Source organism: Orcinus orca, chromosome 12 (genome assembly GCF_937001465.1).
Source record: "Orcinus orca chromosome 12, mOrcOrc1.1, whole genome shotgun sequence".
Classification (NCBI taxonomy): Eukaryota; Metazoa; Chordata; class Mammalia; order Artiodactyla; family Delphinidae; genus Orcinus; species Orcinus orca.
The window spans coordinates 80,355,621-80,375,045 of record NC_064570.1 but is presented as its reverse complement, the minus strand read 5'-3'; the positions used below and the strand labels follow the sequence as shown (position 1 = coordinate 80,375,045).

Sequence of the window (19,425 nt, the reverse complement as noted above, 5' to 3'; positions counted from 1 at the left end):
AGCAAAAGTTGTTCTAAGAGGGAATTTTATAGCAATACAATCATACCTCAAGAAACAAGAAACATCTCAAATAAACAACCTAACCTTACATCTAAAGCAATTAGAGAAAGAATAATAAAAAAACAAAAACCCAAAGTTAGCATAAGGAAAGAAATCATAAAGATCAGATCAGAAATAAATGAAAAAGAAATGAAGGAAACTATAGCAAAGATCAATAAAACTGAAAGCTGGTTCCTTGAGAAGATAAACAAAATTGATGAACCATTAGCCAGATTCATCAAGAAAAAAAGGGAGAAGACTCAAATAAACAGAGTTAGAAATGAAAAAGGAGAAGTAACAACTGACACTGCGGAAATACAAAGGATCATGAGAGATTACTACAAGCAACTATATGCCAACAAAATGGGCACCCTGGAAGAAATGGACACATTCTTAGAAAAGCACAGCCTTCTGAGACTAAATCAGGAAGAAATAGAAAATACAAACAAGCCAATCACAAGCACTGAAATTGAGACTGTGATTAAAAATCTTCCAACAAACAAAAGCCGAGGGCCAGATGACTTCACAGGTGAATTCTATCAAACATTTAGAGAAAACCTAACACCTATCCTTCTCAAATTCTTCCAAAATATAGCAGAGGGAGGAACAATCCCAAACTCATTCTACGAGGCCACCATCACCCTGATGCCAAAACCAGACAAAGATGTCACAAAAAAGAAAACTACAGGCCAATATCACTGATGAACATAGATGCAAAACTTTGCAACAAAATACGAGCATCAGAATCCAGCAGTACATTAAAAGGATCATACCCCATGATCAAGTGGGGTTTATTCCAGGAATGCAAGGACTCTTCAATATATGCAAATGAATCAATGAGATAAACAATATTAAAAAATTGAAGGAGAACAACCATATAATCATCTCAATAAATGCAGAAAAAGCTTTTGAAAAAATTCAACAACCATTAATGATAAAAACACTCCATAAAGTAGGCATAGAGGGAACTTACCTCAACATAATAAAGGTCATATATGACAATCCCACAGCCAACATCATTCTCAATGGTGAAAAACTGAAACCATTTCCACTAAGATCAGGAACAAGACAAAGTTGTCCACTCTCACCACTATTATTCAACATAGTTTTGGAAGTTTTAGCAACAGCAATCAGAGAAGAAAAAGAAATAAAAGGATTCCAAAACAGGAAAGAAGAAATTAAGCTGTCACTGTTTGCAGATGACATGATACTATACATAGAGAATCCTAAAGATGCTACCAGAAAACTACTAGAGCTAATCAATGAATTTGGTAAAGTAGCAGCATACAAAATGAATGTACAGAAATCTCTTGCATTCCTATGCACTAATGATGAAAAATCTGAAAGAGAAATTAAATTACCATTGCAACAAAACAATAAAATGCCTAGGAATCAACCTACCTAAGGAGACAAAAGACCTGTATGCAGAAAACTAAAAGATACTGATGAAAGAAATTAAAGATGATACAGATGGAGATATACCATGTTCTTGGACTGGAAGAGTCAACACTGTGAAAATGACTATACTACCCAAAGCAATCTACAGATCCAATGCAATCCCTATCAAACTACCAATGGCATTCTTCACAGAACTAGAACGAAAAACTTCACAATTTGTATAGAAACACAAAAGACCCCAAATAGCCAAAGCAATCTTGAGAGAGAAAAATGGAGCTGGAGGAATTAGGCTCCCTGACTTCAGACTATACTACAAAGCTACAGTAATGAAGACAGTATGGTACAGACACAAAAACAGAAATATTGATCAGTGGAACAGGATAGAAAGCCCAGAGATAAACCCACACACATATGGTCACCTTATTTTTGATAAAGGAGGCAAGAATATACAGTGGAGAAATGACAGCCTCTTCAATAAGTGGTCCTGGGAAAACTGGACAGCTACATATAAAAGAATGAAATTAGAACACTCTAACACCATACACAAAAATAAACTCAAAATGGATTAAAAACCTAAATGTAAGGCCAGACACTATAAAACTCTTACAGGAGAACATAGAGAAAACACTCTATGACATAAATCACAGCAAGATCCTTTTTGACCCACCTCCTAGAGAAATGGAAATAAAAACAAAATAAACAAATCGGACCCAATGAAACTTAAACTCTTTTGCACAGCAAAGGAAACTATAAACAAGATGACAAGACAACCCTCAGAATGGGAGAAAATATTTGCAAATGAAGCAACTGACAAAGCATTAATCTCCAAAATTTACAAGCAGCTCAATATCAAAAAAACAAACAAGCCAATCCAAAAATGGGCAGAAGACCTAAATAGACATTTCTCCTAAGAAGATATACAGATTGCCAACAAACAGGTGAAAGGATGCTCAACATCACTAATCATTAGAGAAATGCAAATCAAAAGTACAATGCAGTATCACCTCACACCAGTCAGAATGGCCATCATCAAAACTTCTACAGACAATAAATGCTGGAGAGGGTGTGGAGAAATGATACAGCCTCTATGTGGAACAGTGTGGAGGTTCCTTAAAAAAACTGAAGATAGAACTACCATATGACCCAGCAATCCCACTACTAGGCATATACACTGAGAAACCATAATTCAAAAAGGGTCACGTACCACAGTGTTCATTGCAGCTCTATTTACAATAGCCAGGACATGGAAGCAACCTAAGTGTCCATGTACAGGTGCATGGATAAAGAAGATGTGGTACATACATACAATGGAATATTACTCAGCCATAAAATGAAACAAAATTGAGTTATTTGTAGTGAGGTGGATGGACCTAGAGTCTGTCACACAGAGTGAAGTGAGTCAGAAAGAGAAAAATAAATACCGTATGCTAACACATATATATGGAATCTAAAAAAAAAAGAAAAAGGTTCTGAAGAACCTAGGGGTCAGAAAGGAATAAAGACACAAATGTAGAGAATGGATCTGGGGACACGCGAAGGGGGAAGGGTAAGCTCTGATGAAGTGAGAGAGTGGCATGGACATATATACACTACCAAATGTAAAATAAATAGGTAGTGGGAAGCAGCCGCATAGCACAGGGAGATCAGCTTGGTGCTTTGTGACCACCTAGAGGGGTGGGAGGGAGGGTGGGCGGGAGGCTCAAGAGGGAGGAGATATGGGGATATATGTATATGTATAGCTGATTCACTTTGTTATAAAGCAGAAACTAACAATACATTGTAAGGCAATTATACGCCAATAAAGATGTTAAAAAAAAGAATATTAATTATTTGGAAGAAGTATGTCCAAGGCTGTTGTAACCCTTCTGGAGAGAACAGAATGATGTATCTTCTTCTAAGTCCAAGGTCAAAGGCCTTCACAGACACTCAGTTCCTCACAAAATAAATGACAATAGTGGAACGTTACCAAAAATCAGATTAAAATAGGTATTTGGCTGAATTTGAGCCAAAATCTGATATCCAGTTTCAGCCAAATACTTTGAGTGAAATCATTTGAGAGCCCAATGTTCCTTGAAGCCAGAAAGATGATATTTTTGCAAATTATTATAACTATGTATAAATAGGGTGACCATATAATTTGTCATACAAACTAGGACACTTTTAAGTGAAAGAAGATGCTGTTGATAATAATGCCAGTACAGGAAGCATGGACTCAGATGATCTTGGATAAACCGGGACACATGATCACCTTATATAGAAACTGTTCTTGTGTAACAGATTATGGTGGTGCCCATGCCAATGATATGAATAATATCTAGTATGAGGTGGTGATAACATAAATCAAAACTCAATGTTGCAGTTCAGTGGGTAGGCAAGACTGCTTCTCAATTGATGTTGAAGATATTCCTAATTCATTTATTTTCCAGAAATTAAAAACCCTTCAATAATTATAACTGGAGTTATACAGAATTCTGACTCACAGCAGAGTCACTTGCTAATTCCGTGGAGTAGAAATTCCCTGTAGGAGCTCATCTCCCGCGTTTTCTCCTCTCTTCCCAGGGATCCCGCCTCCCTGGCCCACCTCTTGTCCCTCCAGGGCTCTGCCCCTTCCTGACTTGGGGCCGTGTGTCGACTGCCCTTCCTCACCTTGGAACACTCTGTGCCCAGCCCTTCTTAAGGAATTCCTTCTTCTTCTTCATATCTCTGTTCACAGGACCCCTGCTTAGGACGCCATGACTGCCCACTCCCCGCAGTTTACTCTCTACTCTATCCAGCAAGGTATTTTCTAGAACAATTACCGAAGTCCAGCTGTTCTTGTGTGTTTACTTATGCCTCTCTCTTCCAACCACATTGTTAGCAGCTGGGGCAGAGGTGGACAAATCCTTTTCTGCAGCAAGGCAGACAGTAAATATTTTAGGCTTCACTGGACATATGGTCTCTGTGGCTTCCACTCTACCATGGTATCATGAAGGCAGCTAGAGATAATACATGGCTCAATGGATGTGGCTGTGCTCCAATAAAACTTTATTCACAAAAACAGGCTTTGGTCTGCATTTGACCCATGCGCCATACTTGGCCAGTCCCTATAGGACGATTACCTTAAATTCGACATTCGCTCCCATAGCCTCAGCGCCCAGCTTTCAACCTTACCAAAGCCCTGGAGGGCAGACAGTGTTATTTCCATTTTATAGATGAGCAAAAGAAGGCTCAGCAAGGTGTACTTGATCCAAACTCACGTAAATATTGTATCCGCTTTCTAGGGCTTCTGTAACAATGTACCACAAGCTGCAAAACCGTGTGAAACAACAGAGATTTAATCTCTCACAGCTGTGGAGGCCAGAAGTCCAAAATCCAGGTGTCAGCAGGGCCACGCTTCCCCTGACGTCTGCAGAGGAGAAAGCTTCCTGCCTCTTCCAGCTTCCGGGGTCTCCTGGCGTTCCTCGCTCTGGGGGTGCATCAATTCCTCCTCTGCCTCTGTTTCCACATGGCCTTCCTCTCTGGGTGTCTGTGCCTCTCTCCTCTTATGAAGACAAAAGTCATTGGATTTAGCACCCATCCTAATACAATATGATCTATTTTAACCAATTTCATCTGTAAAGACCCATTTCCATATACAGTCACATTCTGAGGTTCTGAGTGGACATAAATTTTTTTTTTGGAGGGGAGAGGCACAGTTTTAAACCCACTACATCTGTTAGATGGTAGGGTAAGGATTTGAACATGACCCCATTTCAATGATTTTCCACTTTGAAGTTATAATCTTAGCTATTAAGTTAAATTAGCAGTTAACACTGATGTCCAATTTTAGACATATTCTGAGAGATGATCTGAGAGTATCAGTAGAAGAGAGAGCTAATAAGTTTACCAGAGAGGAGCTGTGTCTGTCATCACTTCTGACTTGTACCCTGAACATAAGGTTAGAGTTGACCCGAAGGGCATCTGATACATATCTTATGAATAGAGATATAAGACATTTTTCTATAGACTTCATTGGTTGGGCAAGGGGCATCACAGAAGAAGTTTCATGGCCTCTCAAGTCAATATCTTTGGATACCAAGCTCGTAAGTTGGGATTTTCCCCAATACTTGTTTAAAGCATGTTTCCTCCCTTAGGGGAGTGGGTAGTTTTATTACCGTCCAAATACATTTAGGAAATGCCAAGCCAAACCGAGTAAAACACATTTCATTACTGCAGTAAATAATTGCTTCTTAGAACCTTTTATTTGTTAAGGTGCCTTGCGAGTTTCTAAGAGGGAGGTGTTGTGCACATTTTTCTAAGTTTACAGGGTATTTCTTGTAGAGTATCTTCAAGAAATAATCATCTGTGCCACACACTTTGGTACATCTACTCAGTGTTTATTTGCTTACTTAAGCGCACGGAAGTTCTGCTTTCCTGGAAGCAAATGGGTAGAAGTATACTTCTCTTGCATTTCAACCCCTCCATGATGGTGAGATCCCTGACAGAAAGAGAGACACTGATGGGTGTACCATGGCATCTACTAATTGATTGGTCAATTCATTCACTTCTTCATTCATTTACTCACTCACTGATTTCACACACAGTTATCAAGCAGCAAGGAAGGAGTTATGAACATAAAGATGATTGAGACCAGACTTCTTTTCATTAAATCATCTAGATAACACACATCCATCACCATTTCCCAAAGTAATTCTAATAGATGGAAACCACGTGCAGTGGACTGAATTGTGTGCCCCCTAAAAGTCATGTGTCAAAGTTCTAATCCCTGTACCTAAGAAGGTGACTATATTTGAAGATAGGACCTTTGAAGAGGTGATTAAGGTTAAATGAGGTCATAAGGGTGTGGGCCCTAACCCAACAGGAATGTTGTCCATATAAGCAGAGGGACAGATGCCAGGGATGGGCATGCACAGACAACAGGCCATGTGAGGACACAGCAAGAAGGTAGCCAAGGAGAGAGGCCTCAGGAAAAATCAATCTTGCCAACACATTGATTGTGAATTTCTAGCCTCCAGGACTGTGAGAAAATAAATTTCTGTTGCTTAAGCCACGCAGCCTGTGGTATTTTGTTATAGCAGCCCCAGCAGACAAAAACAACACTGTTAATTGTTCATTAGGCCCCTGCCTGCAAGAACTTATTCAGCTAGTTGTAATGGCTACCGAGGATTTCTCATTTTTTTTTATTTTTATTTTTTATTTTTTGCGGTACGTGTGCCTCTCACTGTTGTGGCCTCTCCCATTGCGGAGCACAGGCTCCGGACGCGCAGGCTCAGCAGCCATGGCTCACGGGCCCAGCCGCTCTGCAGCATGTGGGATCCTCCCGGACCGGGGCATGAACCCGTGTCCCCTGCATCGGCAGGTGGACTCTCAACCACTGCGCCACCAGGGAAGCCCAGATTTCTCATTTCTTGATCTGCATCTTAGAAGAATTTCATGAGGACCAACTTAATTGTCCACCCTGTGAGGAAGCCTTTGTTGTATCACCACATGGACCAGCAGAGATGCAGGCATCTGATAGAATGAATATATCACCTACATTTCTCCTCCTCTCCATACATTAACCATGGAGAGATGGCCTAAAGCATCCCTTAGAGAGAGCAAGAAAAAAGGAAAAGGAGAACTAGAAAGTATTAGGCACGTAGCTAAATACTTCAAATATGACTTCTCATTTAACATCCCTCTTCTATTTTGAGGTAATCCTTACCCCTCTTTTTAGGTGAAGAAACAGACGTTCAAAGAGGATAAGTGATTTGGCCAAGATCATGAAATCACTGGTTAGAGCCAGAATTCAAACTCATTTTTTCCCTCCTGAAAATACGCTGGTCTGAGGGAAATAGTGATAATTTCTTAAAAAATGAAGAAAAGATATTGATTAGAGTGTTTTCATCAATTGCTTAATTAGAGGAAAAAGGAAATCTGGCTAGGCGGAAACACTTACGAAAAAGGACTGGAAATTTCAGTGGACTATGTGTTTATTTCAGAGACATCCTCAGAATCGACATGGCTACCAAAGAGCTAGGCCAATGTTAAGCTGTGCAAATAAAAACAATGATTATAAGGCAGTTACTAAGTGCCAGGCACTGTTCTCAGTTCTTTCCGTGTATTCTTGATACCACTAATCAGGAAGGCTAGTGAAAAAAAACCAGTGTGTCCAAAGGCAGGTGACCGGAATGGCCAGAATTTGAAATCATGCTACAGGGTTACTGGTTGGGTAAACTGGGAAGCTTTACTCTGGAGAAAATTGAAGGCCATATGATGGCCGTCTCAAGGAGTTGAAAGATTTTCAGGTAGGAGGGGCCTTTAGACATAGGGATAAAATTGAGTGGTAGTGAGCCTTCCATTACTGACATTATTCACATGGATGTGTCCAGGTAGAAGCAACACCCACATTCAGCAGGTGGTCACGTAATTAAGCTCTTAAATTTTTTAAACTTGAAGACTTTAGGGGCTTCCCTGTTGGCGCAGTCGTTGAGAGTCCGCCTGCTGATGCAGGGGACATGGGTTCGTGCCCCGGTCCGGGAAAATCCCACATGCCGCGGAGTGGCTGGGCCCGTGAGCCATGGCCGCTGGGCCTGCGCGTCCGGAGCCTGTGCTCCGCAACGGGAGAGGCCACAACAGTGAGAGGCCCGCGTACCACACACACACACAAAAAAACTTGAAGATTTTAGGATTTTTTAGGATTCATAAATATCATCCTTATCTTCTTTATTAACAAAGTTAGGTTTGGAGGGAAAAAAATCAATGCTAGATCCTTCCTGGAATTATAGAAAGAATTCTGCAGGAGAGAAACATATCAATTTTTCTCATCACCATTGTGAAGAGAAATTTTTGTTCGATTTGAACTCTTCTCTAGATTGATTCTTTTATAAGTATATTAGCAAAATTCAGTCTCCAGGTTTGAAAGCTGATAACATTAACTGTTTTGAAAGGATTGTCTATTTATTTTTGCCTTTACCAGCGAGAGGAGCTCATCCTTAATGCTTATCATCGGGCCAGGCATTAAGCAGAAGCTCATTACAGTAGGCTGCGGTGTGTTTGTTCATTTGTTTGTTTGTTTTTTAATCTGGGATCAGTGTTTCTTGAGAAGTACCTACAGCGGCTAAGAAGTGAGTGCATGGTGGTAGCGGAGCATCATTAGAGGAATTAGAGTAGATAATCCATTTGCAAGCAGCAGAGAAGTGCGATTATGTGATGCGATGGGCGACCAAGAGCCCAAAATGACAAATTAAAGATTTGCCGTGCTGTGGGGTCTCTGGAGGGGCAATTCAGATACATTGCAGAGCAGTCCTACTGAGGACGGGTCAAGAAAGACTGTGTACAATGGACCCAGAAAATCCAGGCTGTTGGAGGGGTGTGTGTGCAGCAAAATTATGTTAAAAGCCACATCGTTGTGGCTATGAACACTTGACCACTAAATGAGAAGGATACGGTGGAAGGGGGGAAATGCATGCAGAGGGTGTTCCGTCCTGTTTAGAACATCGAGGGTGCTCCGATAATACTAAGGCTCCACGATGAAGATGGAGCGAGGATGATGATGATTAATGCAACCCGTGGAAAAATAGGGCTGGCGAGGCTGACAGAGACGGGGGACCTGGCGAGGTAGGATGAGTCACGGGTGAGGGTACCTGGGCTGGAGCGCGCGGGGGCGGAGGGGCGCGGGACTGGGACCGGGAGTGGGCGGGTGGGCGCCGTGGGCGGGGCGGCTCCGGGCCGAGCGGCTGGGCTGGCGGCCGTGTCTGCGAGCGCAGCAGCATCACCGGAGCCGAGCCGCGAGACTCCGCCTAACCGACACCCAAACTCTCCTCCCGCACCGCGGACGGAGGCGGCCGAGCCCGAGCATCCTCGCCCCCCGCGCGCCCGAGCCCGCGCCCCCGCCCCCGCCCCCGCCCGGGAGGCTGGGCTGCGGGAAGCGCCCGGGCGCCCGCGCTTCGCCAGGGCCACCAAAACAAAGGCAGCATCCGGGGCTGGGTGGAGGCGGAGGACCATGACAGCCCGGGCTCGCGCGCTCCCCTGCCCCGCCGCCGCCGCCGGGAGGGCTCCGCGGTGAGCCGAGCAGGGGCGCAGCCGCCGGGCGTGCGTCGGAAGGTGCGCCCGCGCCGAGCCCAGGCCAGCCGAGGGGCGGGCAGGCCGCGAAGATGTCCTCGGCCGTGGGGCCCCGCGGTCCCCGCCCGCCCACCGTGCCTCCCCCGATGCCCGAGCTGCCCGACCTGAGCCACCTGACCGAGGAGGAGAGGAACATCATCATGGCAGTGATGGACCGGCAGAAAGAAGAGGAGGAGAAGGAAGAAGCCATGCTCAAGTAAGCCTGCGCGGCCGCGCCATCCGTGCCTCCATCGGGCCGTTCCCCGCCGTCACCCGCTCCTACCGGCTGCGTGCGGGTCAGAGGCGGGCCGGGTGCCGGGTGCGGGCGGAGGCGCCCGCCTGGGGGCCGGGGGCGCGGGGCCGGGGCGGGGAGGCGGGTGGGAGGACAGGTGGCAGGCGGGGATGCGCTGAGCCCTGAGCCGGGAGCCCGGAGAGGACGGCTGGGGACCCAGGTGCCAGGGAGGACTGGGGGGACGGCGCCAGCCGGGGTGGGATGTGCCAGGCTGAAAAGAGCCGATTCCGCCCGCGTGGAAGGAAGGGCCCTGGGCCGGGAGCAGGTGAGGGGCACAGGCTGAGCGGAGGAAGGGGAGGTGGGCGAAGAGCTGCTGGGAATAGCTCTTCTTTCCCTGGAGTTGTCGAGCCGGCTGGGATTGCCCCAGCCGAGGGTGTCAGTATTGGTGTAAGAAAAATGCTTATTGTGAGTGTTCATTTTGCTACTCATTCATCTCACAGCTCGAGGTTGGGTCTTTTTTTTTTTTGGGCAGTTGCCATCTTTGGTAACCTGCTTCTTCAGCGTCTCTCTAACCTTTGCTTCGGGGTCTTCTGCACGGAATACCTGTGTGAAGACAGATATTCCTCCCCGTATACAATGCCATTGGCAATGCAAAGTTTTTAATAATGGGAGAAGCTGATGGGGACTCTGGCCTGAATGAAATAGAGGTTCCTCTTTACTGGTTTCCAAGGGAGTTCCAGGGCCTTCTCGTTTCCTGGTGCAAGCCGTACCATAAGGGGACTGATTATTGCACACATCCTCCCTTCTTTAAAGCCCATCAACCCTTCAGGGGATCTCCATCCAGCGCCCAGTTTTCCTGGGTCTGGGGAGGGGACGGGGCTGGTGGCTGGCTAGGCAGGCGCGTGTGACAATGCCCTGCCACCTGCCTTAGTCTCGGGCGAAACTGCTCACAAGGTGCTGGCCTCCCGCCTCCCTCCCATCCCCGTGCAGTGGAGCTGAAGGGGACGTGAACCCTGCCTTGCCCGGACGTGAACCCTGCCTTCCCCGAGAGGTCCTCCTGTATTGGGGAAAGTTTTCAACTTGGCAGTGAGGAAATCTAGAGGCCCTGATGGGGACTTGTGCCTTGGTTCCCCGCGTTAAGGCCAGAAGGTGTATCTGGGGTGGAAGATCGGAGAGAAGAGCCGGAGGGAGCCTGTTGCTTGTGGAGTTACAGCGGAGAGCAAAGGGGGGGGGGCGGCACCCCCATACCCCAACCCAGGCCCAGCGCACGCCCTCCCGCCTCTCCCCCGCCCACCCTCGGGATGGCCTCCTGAAGAGAAGATGCTGTCACAGGAGGGAAGTTTCCCTCTTCCCCCTTGGGGCAGCAGAGCCTGGCAGCAGAGAGCTGGAGGGGCTGCATCCCCAGCCTGCCGGGTCTCCACTAGCGCAGCTGCAGCCCAGATGGGAGAGGGGGCGTTGAGGGAGAGCAGTGAGGGTTGGTCACAGCACAACAGGAGAAATCCAGTCATCCCTGCCCTTTTAACGTAGACGCAGAGAGAGGGGCCATTAACTGGGAAGGCCGGAGCTGGCCTGGTTCTCTGAAGAGCAGCAGGTTTCTGCATTCCCTGTTCCTTCTTAGCCAAAAAGCAGGGACTTGAAGCCTGCAGGCGTGCAGGAAGCAGAACCTCGTTAATCCGCTGCCTGTCCCTGGTGGAAGGTCCCTGGCGCTGCAGGCTTCCCCTCGTCTGAGACTGGAAGTAATGCATGGTGTCTGCTGGTGCTGTTGTCTGTCTGTCTGGTTGTCAGTCCGTCTTGTCCTCACCCTTCACAGCCCCCCGCCACCTGTCCCGGACACCTCTTCTGCTGGTCAGGATGCACAGTTTTGCTCCCGTTCCTTTCGGTGTTCACTGCAGACAGCAGGTGGACAGAGGCCTCCAGCAGGCGATGGAAAACATGGGCTGCTGCCTGACTGGGAAGGGAAGGCGCAGGGCAAGCCAGTGGGCATCTCTCCTCTTCACTGGCTGTTTCAGGGCTGGTGGAGAGAGGGGCTCTAAGTGGGGAAGGGGCAGTTCTAGGAGGGATCAGATCCTACAGGCTTCTATGGACAAATAAAAATGAAGGACACCGTCCAACTGTTCACGTCAAAAGCATCTTTCCCAATGCTGTGCCATGACGGCTCTCCCTGGCACGCACGTGGTGTTCCTTTATTGCAAGGATTCTCTAAATATTGCAGTGTGTGATGCTGTCACACCACAGCCTCTGCAATCGCAGGCCTCGGCACTAACTTTATCAATCAGCCTCCGCTGCTAACGTCTTGGCCTTCTGTGTGGTGGCAGACTGGGGATGTTGTGGAATCCCAGTGTGCTGCCATGGAAGCCTGTCTTGTTGTCCACAAATTAGTGGAACAGAGATGGACTTTTTTCTAGAGGACAGCTTATGTCTTAGAAACTGGGGACTGTAGGGGTTATTCAGATGACACACCTATATGGGAACTTGATGACACAGAGTCATGGGTGGTGGCCCTTTCTAAACTTCGCAGAAAGGTAAACTGGAAAACAGGAGGCTTTTCACAGCCTTTGAAATAATCGTTCAATTGGAGATGAGTTTTGGCGGTAGCACGCGGTCGTTATAGCACATATCTGAGAATTTAGTCCCACAACAGGCCCTGTGAAGCGAAAGTCCTGGTAACTCAGCATTTAGACTTAAAATTCCCCTTGGTCATTACTGCAGAGCCATCGGCTGAGCTCCCTGCTTCCTGTGTGTGCTCTCTGTTCACAATTTGTAAAAACAGGCGCTAGTAGAGAGAAGAGAGAAAACTGATGGGCGAACACGCCAAAGAAACGTTATAAGATATCAATTAAAATATACTCGTACAGTTTCATCAGCCTTGGTTGTATATTACTACTTGAATTTGGCCTCGATAATGTCTTTAAATATGTATAAATGGAAAAGGATAATGAAGCTGCTTTCACCTCAAGATTTCAGGAATAATTTTTCTTTGAAATTGTAAGTACTTTGTCCTAAAAATAATTCATTTTGTTGGCAAAGTGCACTGATTTCAAATACCATTGCCATCTAACAAAAAATAGTTGACTCTTGCAAATAATTTCTAATGGTTGATTTAATTCCCTGCAGAAAGAAGGTCTTTCTTCATCTTGGTAGGGTTTTGGGGTGTGTGTGTAGGTGTGTGTAGATGTGTGTAGGTGTGGATGTGAGTGTGTGTTCTAGAAGTCTTTTGAAACCTAACCTCCTCCATGAATACTCCTTCAAGTAACTGTCACCAGACCCCAAGAGCCAGTATATTACATGGGTTGAAAACTGCGTTATCTGGGACCTAAATCAGAGAAGATCTCATTAGATCTAAAATCCTATTTCATTTTTATAAAAGCTTCATAGAGAAAGGAACTATAGAGTAGCAAGACAAGAGAAAACATATAGAAGCAGAGACTGAAAACAATGGCTAGTGGCTGGGAATTGAGAACCATGTGGGAATATTTAATAGAATTACTAACATTTATTGAGCATTTACCTCATGCTGGCCATTATTCTAAATGGTTATTGAACCAAATGCCAAAGAGTTGAACTGTGTTCAAGTTCAATATATGTATATTTGGATTCTCACGAACAGCTTGTGCAGAAGGTAAGTGGGGTCATATAACCCCCAAATCCTCATCCTGCCCTTAGAGGGTTCCTGGAATACCTTGAACCTACTCACATAATATGGCCCGGCCAGGATTCAAACCCAGACCTTTTATTCCAAGTCCAAGTATCATCCCACATGCTGCACTGTCCTTTTACCAACAAGAAGCCTGTACTTCACCTACCTACTCCTTAGATTAATGTCTGTTCGTCCCTCAGTTTCAGAGGAGGGGTTTGACAGGTTAGGCTGATTCAGAAGATCAGCTGCTGATTCTAGGAGACCCTGGAGCTTCACCCACGCCCTTAATAGAATTTCCCAGTGGACTGAGGGCGAGGGAATTGTCCCCAGTTTGAAGATAATAAAAAGCACAATGGTAAGTCCATTAATGTTGGACCTGAGCATTCGGGGTTCAGATTCTAGTCCTGTCTCTTAAATTGTATACATGTGGGCAAGAAAATTAAATTGGGATTCTAGGAGGTTCTTTTTTTTTCTTACAAATCCTACAATTCATTGTGTGATTTGATTTATAAAGAATATTGACTTTGGAATTCTCCCTCTCGCTTAACAGGGAAGCTCACGCCCACTAGCTCTTCAAACATCTGTAATACCTACTTCCTTTGTGAGAGGAGAGACAAAGTAGAGGGGTAGAACCCTTGCACCGTCAGCTTTTCTTTCTCTTTTTTCTCCCTCCAACCAATTATAATACTGTGACCCAAAATGTATCCAGAAGGCTCAATTAGCAACTGGGAAAAGAAGGAAAGGTAGTTGGGGATAGCTGGGGTAGAGTGAGGACAGAGTCCCCAGAATGTAGGTTATCATGTTTTCATTGAGGTTTGCCAAGATTTTCATGTCTTACACCCCAAAATATTCTCTCATGTTGCTGAGGCAGAGGTGGGTAAGAAGGGAAAAGAGAAAAAGCAAAGAGTAATTTGAGAAACTGCTAAAGCATGAGCAGGTGTCTACATGTTCCCAGATGCTGTGTTAAGTAGAAAAGTCAGGGAGAGGAAATGTCTAGTCTCCTTCACACCCCTAATGGATAGGGTTACATTTAGGGAAGGTTATCCCAGAACCATTGCAGTTTTCTGCTTTCAACAAAAACCTGTCTTAGTAAATGTGCATGCCCAAATGCTCATGGAGAAAATTCAGAAAAGAGAAGCCTACAAAAAAAAAAATTGAAAGAAGTAAGGCGTTGTCAAAGAGAATAGAGGGTAAGAAACATAACACTTAGTTCACATTTTTGCCAACCTGTCTTGACTCTCTTTCACCTCTGTTTATTCCTTCTTAACCAGAAGTGAGGGGCACCATTGCTGAGGTAAATAGTTTACTAAGTCTGGAGTAGAATATGGAAACCAGTGTGGGCTCTAGGTGCCCCTGCAGACTTGAATAGAAACATAGCACCTTGGGAGTGTTACTCGCTCAACCGGTCAGATGAGAGAGTGGTTTGAATTTAATCTGCGCGGTAAGAGCCAGCTTCCTGCAAAGATATAAAGTAGCAATTCCTGCAATAATATTACTATCTTCCTACATCTGCAATATGCAGATGGATGAGCTCGCTGTACCATGGATTGTAAAGTTCATTGAACTGCAGTTCATTTATCGTTATGGACTATTTTATATGTTTAAACAACTTCTACATTTTGTCCTGTGATGGGAGTTGGGTATTTTTGAGCTGGTCCTGAGAGTTGAACTAAGTTGGCCTGAGGCACGAGGCAACTAAAGTAATAGAACCCAGAACCCACATACGTGGACTCCAAACCTTTAGTGTTCTTATAAGTCTTTCCAAAAGTGCATTAAGCTTTGGCTATTACGGTTTGTTTCCCTCTTCCATTGGGGAAGGGGCTTAACATTTAGGCATTTGGCTGGATACGTTACATGTTTCACTCTGCCCCATATGCTCACCTCTTGAGAGGTCTACCTTGTGACTATTCTATTAGTTTCTGTTAGTGAAATTCCCAGAACTAGCTCAAAGCCTTCCAAACCCTTTCCTTGTGACATTTGATCCTGGAGTGCAGAAACTAAACTAAAGGAGCAAGAAAGATGTCACGTGGCTAGTGGCATTTTCCAGCCTTTTCCCGAGGACTCCAGTCTCCAGGCTCTGGAACGGGCCACAGGTGACTGGCTAACCCCGTGTGCACCTGTGCTCTCTGATCTGACTCATTAGCTGTCAGTGCTTTCGAATGCCTCCGCATCTTTCCTCCACCATGAGGTTCTCTCTTCTCTCTACTATTGTTCTGAATTTTGTATGTTCGGTAGGCTATTTCTAACAAAGTATCATGTGTGATTCAATTCAACAATAAGACCACTGTGTCAGGTATGAGACTTGGGTCAGGAATTGGGCTGTTGGGTAGAGTAAAGAGAGAGTCTTCTGCCTTAGCCCGACATTGGCTTAGTTCCTACCATTTTAAGACTGCCGTGACCAGAAGGGGAGGTGAGCATCAGATAGTTAGATAGAGCAGTGGACTAGATTCTGCTCTTAACACTGACACTTTCTATAGGTGTAAACATCAATAAGTTAACTCATCCGCACCCCAGTTTCTTCCTGTGTAAGGTGAAAGTGATAATGTCTGCCCTTCTAACCTACGAGGCTTTAACATGATGGTAGAGGCACCCTAAACTTCAAAGTGCTGTACCAAGGAAGGGTGGCATTATTAACTTTACTTTGTAAAACTATAGAAGAATCCCCAGAGCATCTTCTCCTGTGACGATTGCAGCTACTAGAGGTCCCACGGAGATGGGTTCTTGTAGAAGAATCCATCCATCATATCGTGCTAGCAGGGAGGTGTGTTCAGGGCTTCAGCCACCAGGGTGAGAATTTGGCGAAGAGGTCAAAGGTAAAATGAGTCCAGGGTTTGACCTGAGGTTATATTTACTTTCCTTCCATTTTTCTTTCTTTCTCATTAAATAGCACGTAAATGTCTTTAGCACAAAAAGCAATGTGGGCAAAGTGATAGAGTTTGAAATACCTAAAAGGCAACCTTAATTCAAAAGTAAGCAGAGAAATTAGCTTAGGGTCATTCCCTCAACTTTTGCTAGAAAAAAATTGGGAGAAACAGACTGATGATTTTAGTGTCACTGGATTTAATAAGTTATTCACTTTAAATTAGCTGAATAAGGGGCCATATACTTGTCCAGTAGTAATTCCTCTTTCATATCAGTTTACTGTTGGGTATGGGTTAGATTGAATCGATTGTATGTGTTGAAGAACTTTTTAAGATTCTGTGCTGGATGTCTCAGGCTTTCTTATGTATATTCTTACACTTTTACTTCAGGTTTATGTACATTTATTTTGATCTAGGTCAGTGTTCTGTGGATGGTGAAAGGGGAATATACTGCAGAATTAACCTTACTTTTTTAAAATTTATTTTATTGAAGTACAGTTGATTTATAATGTTGCGTTAGTTTCTGTTGTACAGCAAAGTGATTAACTTTTATATATATATATATTCTTTTTCATACTCTTTTCCCTTATGGTTTATTACAACATATTGAATATAGTTCCCTGTGTTATACAGTAGGACCTTGTTGTTTATCCATCCTGTAAATAATAGTTTGCATCTGCTAATCCCAACCTCCCAATCCATCCCTTCCCCACCCACCTCCCCCTTGGCAACCCAAAATCTGTTCTCTATGTCTGTGAGTCTGTTTCTGTTTTGTGAGTAAATGCATTTACATCATATTTTAGATTCAACATATAAGTAATATCATATGATATTTGTCTTTCTCCTTCTGACTCACTTCACTCAGTATGACAATTTCTAGGTCCATCCATGTTGCTGCAAATGGCATTATTTTATTCTTTTTTATGACTGAGTAATATTCCATGTATATATGTACCTCATATTCTTTATCCATTCCTCTGTTGATGGACATTTAGGTTGTTTCCATGTCCTGGCTATTGTAAATAGTGCTGCTATGAACATTGGGGTGCAAGTATCTTTTTGAAGTAGTGTTTTGTCTGGGTGTATGCCCATGAGTAGGATTGCTGGATCATATTGTAACTCTATTTTAGTTTTTTGAGAAACCTCCATACTGTTCTCCATAGTGGCTGCACCAGTTTACGTTCCCACAGTGTGGGAGGGTTCCCTTTTCTCCACACCCTCTCCAGGATTTAGTGTTTGTAGATTTTTTGATGATGCCATTCTGACTGGTATGAGGTGACACCTCATTGTAGTTTTGATTTACATTTTTGCTCTAATAATTAGAGATGTCGAGCATCTTTTCATGTGCCTGTTGGACATCTGTATGTCTTTTTTGGAGAAATGTCTATTGAGGTCTGCAGAATTGACTTTAGATATTCCTTCATCTTTTGCTAACTTGTGAAAACTTCTCGTACATAGGAACATTTATTTAAATAAAAAATAGAATGTTTCAAAAGAAAGTGGCTGTACATGTTGGTTTGCCCAGGACAGTATCTGTTGATGCCACATTTGTGCTGTAATTATGGCTAGTACCCCTTTCTCTCAGTTTTGAATTTCAATCCAGATGATACATTAAATTATCTCCCTTTTTATAAATTTTGCTTTCCCTGAAACAAATTATTCATTTAAAACTTCCGAAAGTTTAAGCAGTTAACTGTCATAAAATATAGCAATTAGTAATTATCAATAAGTAACACAAACGAGTTGTAGAATCTTGAAAATCATCTTTTGGTAAATGGAAAGGCTTTTGCTGAGAATCATGTGTTATCTTTAATGGATTCTCAGTGGAATGCTACCTTTTATGACAAAGTTGAATTTAAAAGTTCAAAACACTTTTCAAATAATAGTAACGAGGAATGCAACCTCGTGCAGGGCTCTCTCTCTGAAGATTTTTCTTCGGGCCTTGCAAAGGAGCAGCCTGTGACTTAGAGAAGACATTTAACTGGATTTTAGGATGCAATATTCTGATCATTCTTCTGAAGTTTAGATAGTAAAGTAAGATAATATTACAGAAAGTAATTTCATGCAATTTGAAAGGAAAGTGTTTAATTCAATATTAAAGAAACACAATGAACCAAACAGATATCTTTATGTAGTGTAAATGATAATACCTTGCTAATGATTTACATACTATTTAGTATATATTTTTATATTTCCCATCATTATGTCAGATAATGATTGTCTGGGAGAAGCCATTATATTTACATAGAGAAGGGATGTGAATTGAAAACCAATTAAGGTGTCTGTACTGTCATGTAAATGTACTACAGCTTAGCTTCTTTTCATGGACTCTCATGCATGGTCTGCATATTCACACATGGGAACTCCTATATTGATGGAGCTCTCTGTCTGTATTTGTTAGACTTTATGGAGTCTATTCGATTAGCTCCCAACTTACATTTCTGCACGCAAAACATTCTTGATCGATATGTGAGCAGTTTTCTTAATCTCAAGAATATAGAGTTATTTTATTTATTTATTTTTAACATCTTTATTGGAGTATAATTGCTTTATAATGGTGTGTTAGTTTCTGCTTTATAACAAAATGAATCAGCTATACACATATATATATCCCCATATCTCCTCCTTCTTGCGTCTCCCTCCCACCCTCCCTATCCCACCCCTCTAGGTGGTCACAAACACCAAGCTGATCTCCCTGTGCTATGTGGCTGCTTCCCACTAGCTATCTGTTTTACATGTGGTAGTGTATATATGTCCATGCCACTCTCTCACCTTGTCTAGCTTACCCTTCACCCGCCCCGTGTCCTTAAGTCCATTCTCTACATCTGTGTCTTTATTCCTGCCCTGCTCCTAGGTTCTTCAGAACCTTTTTTTTTTCTTTTAGATTCCATATATATGTGTTAGCATGCGATATTTGTTTTTCTCTTTCTGACTTACTTCACTCTGTATGACAGTATCTAGGTCCATCCACCTCACTACAAATAACTCAATTTTGTTTCTTTTTATGGCTGAGTAATATTCCATTGTATATATGTGCCACATCTTCTTTATCCATTCATTGGTCGATGGACACTTAGGTTGCTTCCATGTCCTGGCTATTGTAAATAGAGCTGCTGTGAACATTGTGGCACATGACTCTTTGAATTATGGTTTTCTCAGGGTATATGCCCAATAGTGGGATTGCTGGGTCATATGGT

General features: G+C 43.6%; 1 protein-coding gene across 16 annotated transcripts in view; it reads left to right on the top strand.

Moving 5' to 3' along the window:
* Window positions 1-9,119: 9,119 nt before the first annotated feature.
* The window catches only part of RIMS1 (regulating synaptic membrane exocytosis 1), a 473,493-nt gene continuing 463,187 nt past the window's right edge, over window positions 9,120-19,425 (top strand). For 4 of the 16 annotated variants that reach the window (XM_049695402.1, XM_049695404.1, XM_049695401.1 and 1 more), the window contains exon 1: window positions 9,122-9,715. In XM_049695402.1, coding sequence (XP_049551359.1) covers window positions 9,552-9,715 — 164 coding nt within the window. In that variant the 5' untranslated portion in view covers window positions 9,122-9,551. Of the gene's footprint in view, window positions 9,716-19,425 lie in introns of all 16 variants that reach the window. The other 12 variants (XM_049695412.1, XM_049695403.1, XM_049695399.1 and 9 more) reach the window with 6 other exon arrangements.